This window comes from Xyrauchen texanus, chromosome 5, assembly GCF_025860055.1.
Source record: "Xyrauchen texanus isolate HMW12.3.18 chromosome 5, RBS_HiC_50CHRs, whole genome shotgun sequence".
Lineage (NCBI taxonomy): Eukaryota > Metazoa > Chordata > Actinopteri > Cypriniformes > Catostomidae > Xyrauchen > Xyrauchen texanus.
Window position 1 is genome coordinate 6577744 of NC_068280.1, and position 20838 is coordinate 6598581.

General features: G+C 38.8%; 1 protein-coding gene across 1 annotated transcript in view; it reads left to right on the forward strand.

The window, feature by feature from the left end:
* LOC127643906 (VPS10 domain-containing receptor SorCS1-like) overlaps nucleotides 1-19769 on the forward strand; it is a 254439-nt gene extending 234670 nt beyond the window's left edge. The window contains exons 23-27 of the mRNA XM_052126846.1: nucleotides 2741-2875; nucleotides 8551-8650; nucleotides 8739-8844; nucleotides 15947-16113; nucleotides 19644-19769. Of these exons, the coding sequence (XP_051982806.1) occupies nucleotides 2741-2875; nucleotides 8551-8650; nucleotides 8739-8844; nucleotides 15947-16113; nucleotides 19644-19708 (573 nt within the window). The 3' untranslated portion in view covers nucleotides 19709-19769. The remainder of the gene's footprint in view (nucleotides 1-2740; nucleotides 2876-8550; nucleotides 8651-8738; nucleotides 8845-15946; nucleotides 16114-19643) is intronic.
* Nucleotides 19770-20838: the final 1069 nt, after the last annotated feature.

Below are 20838 nucleotides of genomic sequence, written 5' to 3' on the forward strand. Positions count from 1 at the left end.
TGTTTGAAGAGCTCAAGCAGACACACTTTGGTTACGGAATCGGCTTCCAGATTTGCCTTCCCTGATGGAGGGAAAACACCAGTGTGACAGAGGAAACGCAAATATTCAAACATATGGTACCACAGACTGAAACAATCATCACTGTTCTCTTGCACTTCCCTCTTGGCATTTTCAAGAGACAGTAATAACAGAATGTAGGTACTTTCTATACAGATGTTTATGGAATATGACACATGAGAGTAACAGTTTTCATGTGAGCCATATGTGTGTTCTGCTCTAGTTGGTTAGTGGTAATGTGTGTATTGAGTTTTTTACTGAACATATGGGCAGGAACGTTGTGGACAATGTTACCTTGTAACTTGAACCAGAATGGATTTTGTCTTAAAGGAAAAGTTAGAATTTGTCATAATTTACTTTATTTTAATCCTGTATTTTAGTTTTTACTTCTGTGGAAAGCAAAAGGTGATATTTTGTATTATGTCCATACTGCTCTTTTCTATATACAGTGCCAGTGGATGGTGAATTATACTGTCAAGCTCCAAAAAAGAACACACAAAAAACACCATAAAAGTATTCCAATGTTGTGGTTATTGTTTTACTACAAATACCATAGTTTAACTATAGTTGGTGTAGTATAACCATGGTAAATTGTGTAGATAGTTTTTCTACAAATACGTCCTGCTTACTTCCGTAACCTCCATTTGCTGATGAAGGGAACGAGACGTTGTGTCAATGAAGTGACAATAGGGGGCACTCTTGGGAGCCCGAGACACATCTGATCTTTGATAAAAGACCAATGGGAATTTTCGAGTGGTATTTGCATGCCACTCCCCCGCACATACGGGTATAAACGAGCTGGCGTACAAACCGCTCATCCAAGGGGAGGAGCGTGAGGTCCGAGATGTGAGGAGCGTGAGGTCTGAGAACCAATTCTGGGTGGGCCAGTAGGGTGCTACAAGGATGACCTGCTCCTCGTCCTCCCTGACTTTGCACAGGGTCTATGCAAGGTCAGGGAGGACGAGGAGCAGGTCGTCCTAGTCTATGCAAGTCTGTGCAGGGTCTGTGCAAGTAGGCTCACTGGGGGAAACGCATATTTGCAGAGTCCAGGGGGCCAGCTGTGTGCCAGCACCTCGGTGAGAGTGTACTACAGCGGGCAATGGGAGGGTTCTTGGAAGGCGATCAGGTCTGCATGTGTCTACCACGATCTAGGGGAACACCTGCCCGTAGAAAAGTGAGGTCGGTCCACGGGCTGAAGAGGCGGTGACAGACCGGCGTGATAGCCATGCGATGTGTTCCGTGGCGCCATGCCTATCTCGTGACTCGAGTCTGGAGCCAGTGCTGAAGCGGTCTCATATGCATCAACCCGTGCAGTGTGGCTACCGCCAATGATGCCATATGCCCCAGGAGCCTCTGAAATAGTTTCAGTGGAACCGCTTTCTTCTGTCTGAACAACTTCAAACAGGTCAGCAAAAAAAAAACAGTAAAACCCCTTCCTCATCTCAGCCTGAGGGACAGGCTCTATCGCACCCTTCTGTAGGAGCGTGGTGATCTCTGTGCGCAAGGTAGCGGAGTTCTCGGCCTTCACAAAGTGAGGTGGATACCGCTGAACCTGGGCGGAAGCCTGGCGAACTGAATCGCGTAGCCGAGTCGGACAGCCCGGGCCAGTCACCGCGACAGGTTGGAAAGAGCAAGCCACGTGTCCATGCAACGGGCGAGTGGGACCAAGGGGACAATCTCGTTGGACATACCGGGGGTGGGGCCTCGTGGCGGGGCGGAGCCAGAGGCGTCACATTGACGGGGCTTGGGCCCTGTAGCTGGCTGAGTCTGGGGACATCGAAGCACTTACTTGGCACCTAATACCCACCCGCGGATGGATCGGGGAGGGGGGAGGATATAGATCGTCCCCACAGTCCATCGAAACCGTCCGGGTGTGGGCGGGTTTGTGCCACAGCTGGGCGTGCAGGGGCAGGGGGACTGCCACTGGAGCACCCAACCTGCCAGAATGAAATGGTGGACAGTGGTCGTAATGACGTCCGTACACATCAAGGGAATGAGAAAACAGCTCTTTAAATGAGAATGAACCAAAAGATTCTCCTCCTGGCCCTCCACCGGGGGATGAAGTTGGTTTGTCTACCAGCTCCAGAACAGCAGGTCTCCTCATCCCTGGGTCACCCGTCTCAGGGGCGCTTCGAGGTCTTCTTCTTAGCGGCCGTGGCATGTGCTTTCTGCGGGGCACTCGGCATTAGTTAATGTATGTGTACTAAATAATAGCGCCCCATTCCAAATCTCTAGTTTGAGAAATAGACGCCTCACATGTCCTCAGCGAACAGCTTCATTGAATTCTACCCAATTCTACCACCCACACGTTTCATGTTCAGCTGTAAAGAGAAGACTCTTCTCCATAGGCCTTATGGGAAGAATTGCAACAAAACAAATGCCACTTTTGAAACAGAATAACAAAAACAAAAATTTAGAGTGGGCAAAGAAAAAAAGAAGGCAAAGAAAAAAAAACAGACATTAGACAACCGATAATTGGAAAAGAGTGTTATGGATCTTAACCCCATTGATAATTATGTTTATATAAATATTTGAATGTAATTTATAATTATGAAATTTGTTCTCAAAAATAGTAATCAACATATATGATAAAAGATCATGTATAAAGGCTCTAATCCTGTGTATTGGAGGTTTGTCCCTCTAATATGTTGTGTTGTAATTCCCTGTGTTTCCTTCTCTTCAGGCGACAGGAGTGAGTCCAGAACAGCTGTTGGTCACTGTTCTGCCTGGTCTGCCAACAGTGGCTGAGTTCTTCCTGTTACCAGACAAACAGCTGACAGAGGGGAAGCCAGATAAAACAGCTACCCATTTAGACCAGGTACTGAATACATCCCTTATCTAACTATGTTACTAATGTCAACAACACGCCATCTCTCCAAAACTCAGCAAACCCGAATATACAAAATGGTTGACAGGCAGATTGAAATGTTTGGTTATTGGCTTAAAAAATTCATGGGGCTTTCACAGAGACAGGTGTGATTTATCAAGACATTGATATATGTCAGGTAGTAGGGAAATGTTATGCATGTTAACTCTTTTTTTTTTCACATACGTTTTCTTAAAGAGTACAGGATTGTGGGAATAAGGAAGAAAAATGTTTTAGAGTTTCAAGTGATCTCCAGCAGATGTCAATGTTGGCCAGTTTAACTACACTATATCACATTTACTATAGATTTTTCTTCTTTAAAGAATGTCTAATTTTCTCCTGAAATTAGTACACTGTTTTGGTTACAAGACAAGCACATAAACAAACTTTAATTTGAAAAAAGTGAACTAATTTGGCTGTAAATTTTTTTATAGCTTACTCTGTTGTGGCTTTGGATATTCAGCAATTTCGGCTACAGCTAAGTGTAACAGCCATTACTGAGTATTAGAATATGGCTAATTTCCTACAATATTATCATGTAATGTCATCTATATACAGTACAAGGCAGTGATGTCTTGCTATAAAAGTAGATTGTCATCAGTAATCCATCCAATATATCATTCAATCCTACATTGTCTATGGACCAGAGATATTAGATCACAGGTGATATGATTATCTGTACTTTGTGGAAGTCTTTGTATGAGTGCCTACAGCAGAGCCTTTCTGGCAGTTTTCCTAGGAGAAACCTTGCTTGAAACTCCATGAGACCTGTTAAAGCAGATCCTCATAAATCTCTATTCAAGGGTGTTATGTTCCAAGTATAATGTGTAGATAGCCTTATTAAAAAAGTTTAATAGACTTACTGACCCTGGTACATTTCATAAAGAAAGTAATTATTAATGGAATGGTCTAATTTTAAATGGGTGAGAAATAAAGAGAGCGAGACAGAAGGTGGGAGAAAGGAAGGAACTAAGGACCGCAGAAATAAGTCAGGAGTCATTTTGCAAATGAGACAGATTTAATGAAGCTTGGAAAGAGAGTGGATAATACCCTTTGAACAGGAAGTTGTTTTGTATGAGATTTTACACCATCACCACTGACCTCAGATCTGACCGATAAAGTGAAAAAACTAGGGCTGTCAATCCAGAAAACATTTTAATAGGATGGAGGATGGAGGAAATGAGGATGCACAATTAAAGATATGAGAAGAACCCATAGACTTCCTCAACAATATTCGCTTCAAACTGTTGCTCTGCCATTACAGTACATGACTTGAAATTATGGGTGTGACGATTCACTCTGACAACGATTCGATTTGATTAAGATTATTTACCTAACAATTACGATGCAATTTGGTCATGACTGAATTCGATCCGATTTGATTAGTTTGGAACGATTCGTAATTATTTTCATAACATATGCAGAAAAAAATAAATAAAAGTTTTTATTGCACACTCGTAATTTAGAAAAACACTCACACTAGAGTCACAGATGCATTTAGGACCAATGAGGTTTGGCTTATATGTGTGGCTGCAAATATTAACCAAATATTTATTAAATTATATGCACAATAAAAAATGCATTACATTATAAGCACAATAGATAGTATGAATATGTTAAATTTAGACATAATGTGGTACATAGAGATACAGTATGTTACATGCATAATAGATATCCTTTAGTAATAAAGAATAACAATGTCTGATGCAACATAATGATTTGATGCACACACACTAACAGACGGTAAACCGTTAAATAAGCATAATAGATTTGCAGATCATGTAACTTTAAGACATTGCACCCATAATTAAAGATGAACTGTCAGGTGCAGGCAGATAAGATCCATGTTTAAATAAAGCTAGGTCATTGATTAAAAAACTAGATTGATTAGTTCAAGGCGGTTACAGGGATGTAACTGTGAGTTCCCTATTCATTTTGGGATAGGGAGAGGTTTGAGGAGGCTAAATGGAGGCACCTCCGCATGTCAAGCTCGTTTATGAGAATTCAATAAAATTTTCATGCAGGATTGTTTGCTGCACACACTGTGAAAGATAAAAATGCTTTCTTTTTTGTGGCTGCTGTGTGTTATTGACCGATCACAAGTGACTGTGATCAACTAGTTCCCTTCAGAACAGTCTGAAATAGCTCCCTATTCCCTGTTGCATTCACTAACTATAAAGAGAATGAATAACCGAATGAGTGTTTTTGTTCACAGCCAATGCTGCCCACCTATCACATTTACTTAAGCTAAGTACTTTTTGGGGGTTTCTATCTTATGTAGGTTTGTAGGGTGAACTCAGCAGCATAAATTTACTTCATTTCAAAGAGCACCTTTTTTCCCTTCAATCTCGCATGCTCCGCTCCTTGTTTTTTCTGAGAAAAGTCTTATAATATGAGATTGTCACATTAGGTAGGCAATTAATATAGTATGATAATCGAAAATTCCATAATAGATGAACTTTGATGCACAGATGTATGTTCCCACACGTACTTGAAAGAGAAAACTCACAGTAGGAGCAGACAGTTCACAGAAATTTTGCTATAGCACCCCTTGTGGCAATGTTGAGAATGCAACACATACTTGCATTGTGTTTTGAATTGCTGTCTGACACATTTTGAAATACAGCTACTTGCGTAGCTAGAAGCATCTGTGATCACGTACTTGCGTAGAATATGTTTCAGCTTTTATTGTGGCACATGAGTTAAGCATAAAAAGTAGACAAAAAGTAATTTTACAAGTCAATAATACATTGCTTGTTTTATTTCCATATCATATCAAAAGCAATTGAGTTTTTGAATATGTCTGACACTTGACACAAGGGGCGGCTGTGGCTCAGGTGGTATAGTGGGTTGGCCACTAATCGCAGGGTTAGCAGTTCAATTCCCGGCCCACATGACTCCACATGTCGAAGTGTTGTTGGGCAAGACATTGAACCCCCTAGTTGCTCGCTCCCAGTGACAGGCTAGCACCTTGCATGGCAGCTCTGTGTGTTAGTGTGTGGGTGAATGAGTAAGTGTCCACAGTGTAAAGCACTTTAAGGTTAAAAAAAGGCGCTATATAATTGCAGACCATTTACCATTTTGTCTGTGCTATTTTTTATTAATTGATTTTTTACTATTGTTGTAAACATACATCAGATGGATGTTTTTGACCGTTTCATCACATCACTGTATTTTCAGCCTCTTGCTCTATGAGTGCTTCCCTTTTAAAAAAAACAGTGTCAAGTTAAAAGTCGTTCAACTATGAAAAACATAGTGACATCCACAAATATTTTTTTTTTAACGCAAGAACGCACCTGTGAACACTCCCTAACACATTTGCAAAAACATCCTTTGCATTTAGATGGTACTTTAAGATTGAATCGTACCGATTATATTATGCAAATAATTAATTAACATAAATTACAGAATTCACGCACAGGTTAGGGGATGTAAATTTTTAATTTGCGTTTATTTTGCTTTAAAGTGAAGCATTTATATGAAGCAAAATATGTTTTATTATCCCAGTTTATTGCACACTGACAACTTCAAGTAAGCCATTCGTGGGTTTCCTCCCCCAAAAGTATAAACACTTAGCTTCGCAGGGACTACCAAAACATTGATGTTTATATGAATATCCATGGCAGACGTGTAAAGAGGGAAATATTTTTTTTCCGAAGACTTGCTAAAAGTGAACGGAGTAAAACCAGAGAGAACATTGGTGTCACATTTACAAGGTGGGGGGACTTTAAGGGAATTTTTGGGGTAATTCCATTTGGTGCCACTAGTAGTGCAAAAAATATATAATTCGCATTTAATGCACTATTGTTATTCTAACGTTTTACTTTTTTTGGATAATCGTAAATTGACAACCCTATATAAACAAATGGATGTACCATAATAAAGTACAAAAACAATGTGGGATGAAAAATGTAATATCAGCTTTCAAGATTTATGCATACATACAAAACCTGACATTCAAGGGTGCTGTTTGTTTTGTGATGTTAGACTTAAATGAGATCCCTCCCATGTCATATATCTATATTTCTGATTGAAGGTGATATAGATGATTTATGCCAAGATGTCAATGCAGTGTGGTGGAAACTCAAGTACGACAAACAACATCTCAAGCCCACTCTTTGCATCAGCACACAATGCATCAGAACTCAACCAGCTCAGAAACAGAGAAATCAAACACCTTCAGGGCATGATCTTATTTCAGGGTTTGCTTTGTTTCTGTTCATGTACTTTAATAACTGATTCATTTGGATGTATTGTACAGAATGTAGCAGTGGGGATGTTGAAAAGTCAACATGGAATCAAACTTGACCATATGTACTATATATATATATATATATATATATATATATATATATATATATATATATATATGTTTGTGTACAGTATATAGACCGAGGCCAAAAGTTTGGAATAATGTACAGATTTTGCTCTTATGGAAAGAAATTGTAACTTTTATTCACCAAAGTGACATTCAGCTGATCAGAATGTATTAGGACAATAATAACATGAAAAATTACTATTACAATTTCAAAATAAATTAATAAAAAATAAACTACTTCAAAGAGTTCTCATCAAAAAATCCCCCACGTGCAGCAATGACAGCTTTGCAGATCCTTGGCATTCTAGCTGTCAGTTTGTCCAGATACTCAGGTGACAGTTCACCCAACACTTGCACATGTGCGGCTGTCTATTCGGGCACTTCTCACGCACCTTACAGTCTAGCTGATCCCACAATAGCTCAATGGGGTTAAGATCCATAACACTCTTTTCCAATTATCTGTTGTCCAATATCTGTGTTTCTTTGCCCACTTTAAACTTTTCTTTTTGTTTCTCTGTTTCAAAAGTGGCTTTTTCTTTGCAATTCTTCCCATAAGGTCTGACATGCCAGTCTATTGCATAATTTGGCAACTCAAAAACAAACACAATGTTGAGCTTCATTTAATGAACCAAATAGCTTTCATCTGTGTTTGATATAATGGCAAGTGATTTTCTAGTACCAAATTGGCAATTTAGCTTGATTACTCAAGGATAAGGTGTTGGAGTGATGGCTGCTGGAAATGGGGACTGTTTAGATTTGTTCAAAAATGACTTATAGTGATTATAGACAAATAGTGATGGTGCTGTTTTTTTACATCAGTAATGTCTTGACTACACTTCGTGATAAGTTGAATGCCACTTTGGTGAATTAAAGTACCAATTTCCTTCAGAAACAGCTAAATCAAAATATTTTGGCCACCAGTGTGTGTGTATACATACAGTATGTATATATATGTATATGTATATATATATATATATATATATATATATATATATATATATATATATATATATATATATATATATATATATACTGTATGTTCCTGGTATTATTGTGAATGAGTCATTCATGTGCATTACTCCAAAGAAAAAATAAATATTTGTCTTCATAATCGTTCATCATAAAGTAATAGCCATGCAAGCTTATTTATTATGGCCTTCCCTGAAGAAAATTTTTCACCCTCATTACTTTTTTCATTGTGAATGCAAGATGGCCGATTCATGTTGACTTAATATTTTCATGTGTAACATGGAGTGAACATTGATTTTGAGAATGTATTCTCTCTCTCTCTTTCTTTCACGCCATTCAGCTATCAGAACTGGTGCTCAGTGCTCTGAATCAGAATCTAGTTCAGTTCACACTTAGACCCGGAGTCCAGATCACAGTATATGCTGCCCATTTATCAGCAGGTAATATGAATGTCCCTTTAAATGAAGGCCGAAAATACACCAGAAAATGTGACTTTTGTTTTCTGCTTTTTCCCCCCCTTGCATTTAGCACCTCTAGTGGACACAAGTGAGAACCACAGCGGCTCAGCTATCCTTATGCTCCTCTCTGTGGTTGTGGTGGGTTTGGCGGTGTTCCTCATCTATAAATTCAAAAGGTACTAGTATTCATTTTTAATATTTCTGAATCTGTTTAGTAGGTTGCATACAGTTGTGCTCATACGTTTACAAAAATTTTGCAGAATCTGATTTTATTTATTTATTTTAATACTGTATACAATTTAACAAGATAATTTGTGTCATTTGTCATGTGGAACTCCAGGGTACTAAATGAAAAAAAAAAAAGAATTATAATAATTTTTGATTGCTTTTAAGTTTAAAAAAAATGCTCTTACAGATTCTGCCAGGGGTATGTGAACTTAGAACAACATTATTATATCTTATCAAGTATATTATATATACTCACATACTGGTTTTGTTTCCAGAACATGCCCTAAACACGCCCTTTTAAAAATTCTATATCTAAACTGTTTCCACATCGGCACATTAAGGTGATGTGGGTCAAATGAGCTCTTAAGAAAGTTTAAAACAACTTATACTTGTGAGTTGGATAGATACTGTAAACCACTGACCAGATGTGTTGAGTGGTGACTCACCCACTTTGCTCTTGCAGAGCCTTCATATTTTTGTCAAAGCGTTCATAACAAATGAGAAATGCCATTCAGCACACAGACATTATCAATATTTAGCCCTTTGAGTTTTTCAAGTTGACCTTTATGAAATGTTAAATGATTGCACTGGTTCCATCACTGGGCTGAGTGAGAAAAGGGCAAGAGAGGTCAATAAGACACTATCTGAAGACAGGAGAGAGATATGAGGAGATGCTGTTCAGACTAAACATGTGCCAAAAATTCTGACATCATTTTCGCACCCTCATGTTATTCTAAACACATATGATTTTCTTTTCTTTTTTTCTTCTATGAACCACAGAAAAATATGTTTCTGAGAATGATTTTGTACAGGTTGCTCTTTTCCATGCAAATATAGTAAATGGGGACTGGCGCTTTCAAGCCTCAAAAATAACGAAAAGCACCATCAAAGTTTCTTAACCGTGACTTAGGCACTATATTTTAAGTCTTCTGAAGTCATACATGAAGGCTGGATTAAAAACAGACTGAAATTAAAGTAATTGTTTGCTGGATATCTTGTTTTAGCGCTCAGTGGTAAATGCATAAGAAAAGTAGCAAATTGTGAATTTCAACCAATTCATTGAAAAGATCGCTACTTCTCTCATGAATACACCTTGAGATACACCATGAGTTTGGGTGGATGTCAAGATTTTTTAACATCTGACTTTAGAGGACATGGCAATAGAGGCAAAAAAAAGTAAGCCATGAAGACAGAAACACACATCCCTCATAACACTGTATCCAGCTATGGTCACAAACAATAACAATCTGCAAATATTGGCTGGGATGTTGTTTTACTATTCTGGTCCAGTATTTCACGAACACACTCAGCGTGAGTTTTTTGGAGCTGAGGTGGAGAGAGAAGGAGATATTTGATGAGTGGGAAGAGGGTGCCTGTGGTACATTAATAGAAGCCACAGATACACTGCATGAAAAGAGTCAAATCTGGAAAAATGTGGGCTAGTAACCTCCCACTTAACTTCATGTTTGTCAGATGTATTAGGGAAAAAAGTATCATGAAACTGTTATCGTCCACAAAATGCTGCATACCTTAATTCAGAGGACATGTAAAGAGAACCTTTACAACTAGAAATGTGCAGTTGAAATTCATCTGGTTGTGACGACTGATGGCAGTCCTGCTGTGAGGGCCTTTTATGTGTTAATGACTGACAATTGTGAGTGAAAAGTGTTAGATGCTTGCTATCTTTTCAGAGCACAGGGGAAGGCAAATAAATGAAAGTTTGGCTTATTTCAATCTACAGTGAACTATATGACTGTACAGACACATATGCTAAAATAAACACCCTAAAATTAAAAATGGTTAACAAATGGTTTAACTATTATGGGGCGGCTGTGGCTCAGGTGGTAGAGCATGTTGTACACTAATCACAGAGTTGGTGGTTCGATTCCTGGCCCACACGACTCTACATGCCGAAGTGTCCTTGGGCAATACACTAAACCCCAAGTTGCTCCCAATGGCAGGCTAGCGCCTTGCATGGCAGCGCTGTCGTCATATGTTTGAGAGATGGGTGAATGAGACAGTGTAAAGCGCTTTGAATACCCATACCACTAAGGTTAAAAATTAAAAGGTGCTATATAAGTGCAGACAATTAAAAAGGTGCTATATAAGTGCAGACTATTTACCATTTTAGGGGCAGTGGTGGCTCAGCAGTTGAGGCTCTGGTTTACTGACCAGAAGGTCGGGTGTTCAAGCCCCAGCACGATCTTGACCCTGCCAAGATGCCACTGTTGGGCCCTTGACCCTATCTGCTCCAGGGGCACTTGGTCAAAAACCAAGATAAATTGGTCAGAAAATGTCAACCAAACTGTAGATTTAGTGCAGAAAATCACAAAAGTATTTATTATTAGTACAGGTATTAACGAAATTGAGTACAAACAATTTAATCTGTCGAATTAAAAAAAATTATGAAGTTAATAAAATATTAAAAACGTAAAAAAATTATAAGTAATAAAAGCAAAAACATAATGTTAAAATAAGAAAATCCTAAATTATAACATTTCTGGTGAAAAAAATTTATAATCTGAAGTGTGCATAAAAAAAACTAAAATATGAAAACTTTAGGAATCATGTAAGCTTAAATTTCAACCATTCTGCACAGTGGTTACCACTGACACCTTCTCTTTTGTCTGGCTTAACTGCACAGATTAAGTAACAAGTACACATCTGTCTGCAATATGTGTGCCCTGGAAACTCCACACCTCCGCAGGGCTCCCAAAAATGATCTCTCTGAATGAGGGTGTAACCATGTTACATATACCATGTTACCAACAACATGCTTTTAGGTCACACCTACAAATGCTACAGTCACATTGTCAGACTGCGACATTCAAAGAAAAATCTTCATTCAAATATTCCACAAACCAGGTAAAACAGATGAATTATTCTGTATTAAATACCAATACTGTATAAGAATATAAGCTTTCACATAATGGTTCCTCTTTTCCACAGAAGATGGTGTTTTCAATAGGAGGCCATTGTGGGTTGTAAAACCAACAGCATTAGAAGCTCCGTTTGAGGAGCTAAAATAGAGACCGAATGCAGACCTATACTGGGACTGATCACTTTCATGTGATGACGAGTCAGATGCCACTTAATTTACTTAACTCTAATTGAAGGTTCACACTGTGTTTCAGATGTTTGTATATTTTATTATTGTTATATTTTGTATATTTCACGTTTCGCTTATAATAAATATCTTTAAACCCAATTACTGTCTCAGCATTTATGTTGTGTAAACATTGATTAAAGCCCTTTAATAAGAGGCATAGGCTAAATTATGTTTGGGATTGGGTGGGCTATATTTGAATTTTACCAATAAAATTAAAACCAGTTGATGCAGTGACCCAATGGTTGTCAAGATTTAAGGGGAGTTTAAGTTTAAGGGCAGCCAATCCAGTTTGAGGTAAATTACCAATAGGGGTGACCATTTTATCCAAAAGGTGAGAAATGCAAATGTAACTCAGGTGTGAATACGTCTCCTGAGAGACAATTTAAGAGGATTGCTTACCATGGCAACAAATGGCTATAACACGGATGGAATCATCAGTCACTATACATCCGGAATGGTAAATAATCTGATGTAAATGTGCCTGTGGATATTTGAGACTACGGGCAAGTAGATTTCTGAATACTTCCGAAATTCAGCGGTTTACACAGGAGTCTACTGGTCCGGATACAGCTCTTTTCATGCAGTAATAGTCACTGCTAGAGACACTACCTGGCTTCTTTATGGGCACTTAAACATATGCATTGCACAAAAATACCGTTCTCACTCACGTGACATCCCTGACTCTCTGGTTTGCAGCAGCCACTTCTTGTGTGAGTCGTTGCTTTCGGCCAATTCATTTCTTTTAAAAAAATACTACACATTCCCGGTGCTATTTTGTGATTGGTTGGGCCAGTCTACAGCCCACCCTCAATGTCTGCAACACACAGACCACACTCAAATTGCTTTTAACCAATGCATAAATCGTAAAAAATAAAATAATTTATTTAATGCTGTGTTTTACAATCATTTTATTAGATGGGCAAGACTCACATTTGGGTGGGCTTAGCCCACCCCTGCCCATGCCTGAATCTGATCACGCTTACAGTGGCAGTCCCAATCCAATAAACAAGGTTATTTACAATGATAAAGTTGCTCTTCAGTTGTTAGGCAAGATTAATGAAAAATAAAGATCAAAGACATCAGATCATATATCTATTTTAACAACAAAATGTATATTTTAAATACGTAATTATGTAAATTTTCCCGCCTGCCAATTTATACAAGCCAAATGGATATCAATATGCATGAGGCACGATTATCATAATTAGATAGCACTGAATAGAGAGCTCTAAAATGCAATTCTTACTAGAGTAGAGCTCTGAAATTAAATTTGTACTTATTATTTTTTAAATATTAAATTACAGTGCTCTACAATTGCATTCGCTCAAGTGAACATTTTATTAGAGAGCTTGTTAATTGGAATTCTTACTAGTTAAAATGCAATTTCAGAGCTCTGCAATTACATACTAGAGTTCCAATAATTACAATTTTTACTAGTAAGAATTCAATTGCAGATCTTTACAAGCGAATGACAGAGCTCTGCAATAAAACATGTCTTTAATGTTATTATTTAATAGTAAAAATGTATAAGATGAGTTAATAGGAGTCTTACTGTGGTTCAGGTGGTAGAGCGGGTTGGCCACTAATCGCAAGGTTGGCGGTTCAATTCCTGGCTCACATGACTCCACATGATGAATTGTCCTTGGGTAAGACATTGAACCCCAGGTTGCTCCCAATGGCAGGCTAGCACCTTGCATGGCAGCTCTGCCGCCATTTGTGTATGACTGTGTGGGTGAATGAGTCACAGTGTAAAGTGCTTTGAATACCTTTAAGGTTAAAAAGGCACTATATAAGTGCAGACCATTACTAGTAAAATTCCAATTATAGAGCTCTGTAATTGGAATACTAACTATTTAAAATTCAGTTATGACGAGTAATGCTGAACATTAAAATATAATTTGGCCTTCTATACTGTTGTACATAGCACTGAACTTGAGGAACCTCCTGTTAATGAGGGTATTAGATCACATCTTAGAGCATTTACAGACCTGGCTCATTTGGAGCATTTGTTTCGAATCTGCCACATTTTCTCCCTTGGTTCGGGTTATTTAGGCATATATGAACATGGCAATCGCACTAAGATTTGCACCAAAACAATCGGTCCGAGACCAACTGAACGAGGTAGTCTCAGACAGATTGCAAATGAACTCTGGAGCAGTTCGCTTGTAGTGAGAATGCAAAATGACCCAACGGACCAACGAACCAAACAATATCACTATAAAAACCATGAACATAACTGACGGATCTTTGGAGAAGACATCTGTGGATCAGCACTTTTCTGTAATTCATCATCAAAATGTGGATATAGTCTTTTGGCAGCTATATTAGATTTACATTTATGCATTTTGGCAGATATGTTTATCCAAAGCAACTAACAGTGCACTTATTACAGGGACAATTCCCTCAGAGCAACCTGGAGTTAAGTGCCTTGCTCAAGGACACAATGGTGGAGGCTGTGGGGACTGAACCTCAGCAAACTTCTGATTACCAGTTATGTGCTTTAGCCCACTAGACCACCACCAATCTAGATATAATTGCACGTTTAATAATAGGAGTGGTTTTATAATTGCTGAGGTCATTTTAGTACACCTGAGGTCAGTTTTTACAGTCACATCATCTTAACTGGTATATCAATGGATGAGCTTAATCCTGGAACAGCAAACAAACATAGTGGCCAATCAGGGGACAGCTTGCTCACATGTGACTTTTATTGACATATTTTTGGTCCATTTTGAAATGTTGCCTTGTGAAAGCAAACCGAACCAAGAAGAAAATGCAACATTGTAACAATTTAGTCCCCATTTCGGAACAAAGCAAATGGTCTATAGGTCTGAAAACACTTAATTAGCTGTCCATTTTGGGTTAATTTGCGTTTCCTTACAGCAAAGTCCCTCTCCAGTTGCATTTAGTGCTATAAATGTACTTTTAAATTCTCAAAGGCTATGCTGAGCTTAAGTTGTATTCTAGTTTTTGCTTACAAGACACTCTCTCTCCATAATGATGCAGAAAAGTAAAATAAAATCACCTCTCCAAAGGGAGGCTTAGATTTAGCCCATGCAGAAAAACTCAATTCCAACTCCTAAGTGAGATTTTTTACACAGGGATCATTTTTTCCACATCTGACCGTGTAACAAATCCATTACAAATAAAAAAAATTCCCTGGGGAAAATCCCAGACTTCACCTTGCAAACACAGTATACAACACTAAAAAACTGTAAACACGAGCTCCCTTTGATTAACAGCCAGACTGATGTGGATTACAAAGCCGAAAATAATGTACTGGTTTATAATTCTTTCCTCACCCTTATTTTCCCAAGCAGTTCTTTTAGGGTTGGGCAACATTCAGAACTTAATAATTGGATGACTTTCAATTCATGAGTTAGAATTTGATTTGAATTGGGCTCATCCAACAGTTTGTTGAACTGGAATTTGATTTGAAATGACAGAAAGTGTATTTACACTTATTCTTAAAACAATATGAATGTACTTATATGTTTTGTCTTATTTTAAGAAAAAGAATGATCTATTAATGTCAGTCAGTTTACATTTTTACTCAAATTAATTGCATTATATGCTGATTATTTAATCAAATTCATTGCAATTAATCACTTTTAGAAATATTTGCAGAGAAGGGCCCTCAAAGAACAATTATGATTGAATAATTATATTAAAATACTTAAAATATTATACATTATTAATTCATATCATCTAATGTTTCTGTTCCCCATGTTGTTTGTATGATAACATTGGGGTAATTTGTACTGAAACATGATGTGTATTGATAAAAACTACATTTTAAGCAGTTTAATTTCTTTGAATTTCATATAATTTTCTATGTGCTTAAATTTGAGGCCTTCTCATGTCTGTATTTCACTCAAACATGCTTCCTGTAGCGTAAGGCATTTGTTTTGCCTGTGTCTCATTGTAAATCTGTCCTCAAGGAAGATCCCAGGCCTCCACGTCTATGCAGCGATGCAGGACGAAAAAGAACAAGAAATGATCCAGAGTCCAGTGTCTCCCGCAGACAGCACACCCAGCTGCAGTTCTCAGAGAGAGCTGCTCACTTCACTGGAACCTCTGGACACAGAGCCCAATACTCAGACCATCGGTGAGTACTGCTTAACACGCTGTTCTCAAATACTGGAACCCGTGGGCTTAAAACGTAACACAGAAGCCCTCTGCACATACTACAGATTCTACACTTGGAACCACAAGTTTTTCATTTAAAATTAATTAATGAATATATAAAGTATGTTATACATATACAGCAGTAAATATATATATTCCCTACATTTTTAATAATGTGCAAAATGTCTTTTATTTGCTCCTTGGCATTTCACATTGAAATAATCTGCTGAAAAGGCCATTCAAATTATTCACGCATACATGCCCAGATAACACAAACCCCAGTTGATCCATAACACCAGCCAATCTCAGCGGTACATCACCGTAAACATCTCTCATTCAGAAGTTTCAAATGTTTTTGTGTTGTTCCCTATCAAAAAGTTACACTTTGATGCTGCGCTGATTTAGCGCTTTGGGAACGTCTTTAGGAGTGACCGGCTGTGAATATGTGTGCAACACGTCAATGAACTTGACTAGAATTTATAGCCTCTGCTGGTGACATCATTGGATGTAGCAGGGCTATAAATAGATGTGCCATAGGTGCATCGTCAGTTCTTTTGTCTTCAGATCATTCTGTGTGTGTGTGTTGTGCTTCTTGACTGTCAGAACTTTCTACTTTCCTCTGTTAGGAGTTAGAATTTTTAGGCAGTGTGCAGAAACCTTTCTCTTTCTCTTTTCTTTTAAAAAAAAAAAGAAGAAAAAGAATGACCGATAAACAAAGCAAGCGGTGTGTGTTCCCATGTTTCTGCTCTATGGTTGAAACGGACACACACCAGTTTTGTTTTGTGTATTTGGGGGAAGATGATGCTGCTCTAGCGATGGGGCGGGTGTGAACATTGCGATCTGTTTACAGTCAAAATGCTTCGCACTCGTCTCACTTACTTCCAAGAGCCAGTGCCCACGCTTTCGTCGTGGGGCTATCGCTTAGATCTGGCTGAGGAGCGAGAGACGGGTTCGTCCCTATCGTCGCTCTCTCCCCAAATCCAGCTGATCCTTCTCGTAAGCCTGAAGCGAGCTTCGGCGCCTCTTCGGTTCATGAGGGGGACGCTGAACCACTGAACATTCCACACACAATATTAAAGTGGCTGAGGAATTAATCGAGGTGGTTACTCGGGCTGTGGCCAGACTACAGTTAGACTGGCCACGCGAACAAGAGACCCCCAAATGCTTCAAACTAGAAGACAGATTTCTGTCTGGTGGCCAAAAATAAAAAAGGGAAGGGAACTACTTCCAATCATGGAAGAAACCTTATACTTCCCGTGTCTTCATGCCCTCGACGTCGACATATTCGACTATCGTGGGTGCCGAGGCACGGGGGTATTCAGTGATGCCACCGGTAGAACAAACGCTTGCGTGTTATCGCTCGCCTGGCTCAGCATCATCACTAAAGAGACCCACTCTCCCCACAAAGCCGTGTAGGACCACCTCCATGCTTGTGGGGAAGGCTTATATGGCAGCAGGTCAGGCTGGTGCTGCCCTGCACACTATGGCAGTGTTACAGGCATAACAGGCTGATCTGTTGAAGGACCTGTGTGCGGGCACCACGGTCGATGAAGAGGCTTTCTCTGAGCTTCGTCGAGACACAGATCTGTCTCTCCGCACAACCTAGCAGACGGCTCGTGCTGTTGGCTGGTCTATGTCCGCTTTAGTCAGCACGGAGAGACACTTATTGCTCAACCTGTCGGGCATCAGAGATAAGGACAGAGTTTTCCTTCTCGATGCCCCGGTTTCGCCTTCTGACTTATTTGGTGACGCTATGAATGTAGTTATCACCAGGTTCCAGGAGGCAAAAAGCTACAAGGAAGTCTTCAGGCAATTCCTTCCTCACCGTACTCAGGGGGAGGGGCCGTTGGCCACCCAGCCCCGCCCCGGTTCATGGGCGGGGTGGAGCATGGATACTACTGCCAGGTGGTTCTATGTGGGTCCTAATAACAGTAGAAAAAGGCTACAGAATTCAATTCGTTCACTGTCCTCCACGTTTCAACCCCGTGGTTTACACTACCGTGAAACCGGAACAAGCATGTCTACTGTGAAAAGAACTGCGAAATCTCTTGGTCAAAGGGGCCATAGAACATGTTCCACTTCCAGAGAGAGAATCAGGTTACTACAGCAGATACGTCCTGGTTCCCAAGAAGGATGGGGGGTTGCGTCCGATTTTAGACCTTGGAGGCTTGAATCGCTTAGAGGATGTTCAAGTTCAAGATGCTAACCGTCAAGACGGTCGTGTCTTAAATCCAACATCCTGATTGGTTAGTCATAGTCGATCTCACGGACACGTACTTTCATATAGAAAGTTTGCCAAGACACAGGAAGTTCCTGAGGTTCACTTTGGGGGCGAAGTTTTCCAATATCGAGCTCTTCCATTCGGTCTAGCCTTATAACCCCGCACCTTCACGGAATGCATGGATGCAGCACTGGCTCCTTTGCCCCAGGACTGCTCTTCAGACAAAATACCTGACGATGCACATGTGGTGCATCTATTTAAAGCCCTGCTACAGGTGCATCCAATGATGTCACCAGCAGAGGCTATAAATTCTAGTCAATTTCATTGACGTGTTTCACACATATTCACAGCCGGTCACTCCTAAAGACGTTCCCAAAGCGCTAAATCAGTGCAGCATCTCGTTCCGCTTTTATCAGGGAACAGGGGTTACATTTAAGTAACCCGAGACGTTTTGTGGTCTGATTAATTATAAAACGTCTGTGATGATCATGTCTGTATGAATGTAAAAGTGGCTTTTAACTCATGAAGAACACATGAAAAGCGAATCAACCAAGACAGTGTTTATGACTAATGTTTACATTGTAGTCTGGCGGTGTGAATAAAGTCTGTGCTTCATCATTTTATGTGATGTTTATTGACAAACATTAGTATATGCACTTAAAAAAATATACTGTAAATTGACATTATAGTGCTTTTATTATTATTATTATTATTATTATAATGTGTTGTAATCATGAAATACCATAGTTTGGGTGTTATGAACTTATATGCATGAATGAACATATGTACTGTATTTGATACACAGCAGGGCTGGATTGGTAATCTGGCATACTGGGCATTTTCCTGGTGGGCCGACACGCTGTGGGGCCAATCAGGGGCATACTGGACATCGGGAGAACTGAGCGCCCCGTGGGACGGCCGCGAAATGGGCTTGACTTGGGTTGAAATTAAATTAAGCCGTGTAACCTGAAAGATAAAACTTTAATGAAAGAAAAATAAAATGTTGGCTTTATTTGAAGCACTGGTTAAACCCTGGAACCTTTATTATAGCGGAAAAATGCAGGAACGTTCTGTGTTAAGTCACATAAACAGTCGCTTTTGTATGACCACCTGACATGTGCTCAGAACAGAGCTGTGCATGAGCAGCGTGTGCAAACTAATGTGTTATATGCATCAGATGGATGTGCGGCCTGAGACTATAGTAACCCTGTGACTTGTTAAATATGCTAAGAATTCCAAATCAATGTGTCAGGACACCAATGCATATGTCTGTTTTTCTCTTTGCCCAGAATGCATCAAACCTCATCCACGTGTCAAATTCTCATCTGAACTTCCTACATACATTGACATTTGAACTCTGGACTCCGTCATGTCGAGGACTTGCGGACACAAAGGTTTCAAGCTTTATTCAGTACTTGTGCATGTTGGACATTAACCTTACTGTGCTCTGTGAATACTAGAACAAACTTTGTACAGGTTTTTTACACATTCGTGTATTCAAAATGAGAACCGTTTTTGAAGCCGTTAATTTATAAAGATTGCCAGTGTGTACAGAGTTAGAGTGAAAGACCAGCATGTCCTAGAGTGGAAACAGAAAATTATTCTTGTTTTCTCTTAGGTGTCTTTTTTATTTGTATTTCTAACAGTGGTCATACAGTATTAATGAAAGTAAAACATTGATGTGTGACTTTTTGGGAGTGTTTTAATATCAAACTGCAAAACGATTAATGATAAACCTTGTCTGGGTTTTATTTGGTAAAACTGCAATGGGGTAAAAGGTCGGAGTCCACTTGCGAACTTGTGGAGTTCATGCCAGTTCGAGTGCATGCTGTCACTTAACATATACTTTATTACAAATTATGGTTTTACCACAAGTTTCATGACTTTAATTATGAAACAGGGTTAAAGTTCAAGCTTGTTTATTTTGTTTTGATTCTCTGCAACATCTGAGCTCTCTTTTTGATTTTCTTAGTCAAATCAATTATTCATACATTGCTATTAACGATTAACTTGATGGTTTACAGATACAGATTGATCTGTATCAAGACATGCTTTGAAAACATTAAGCATTATGTTCCTGAGACACTATGGCCAAACAAATAATGATTATAATATTAATATGTATATAATAAAAAACAATAAACAATAGTTTATTAATTAATATTATTGAAGACTAATGAATGCTGTTAAAACAATATAATAATAATAATAATAATTGTTCATTGGAAGGTCATGATACTTAATGCATTAACTAATGTTACTGTACCAAATGTTCAGGGTCAGAAATTAAGGTGGGCTCTGGGCAAAAATCCTACCAAAAATAACAAAGAAATACAAATACAAATAAGGGTGAAATTTTGCCCTCAAATTTAATTATTACATTGTTTTGCAACAACTGATATACGTATATATATTTTAATAAAATAGTACTAATTATATGCATCATTGGATACAATTTGAGTTGATTTTTAATTAATTATTAAG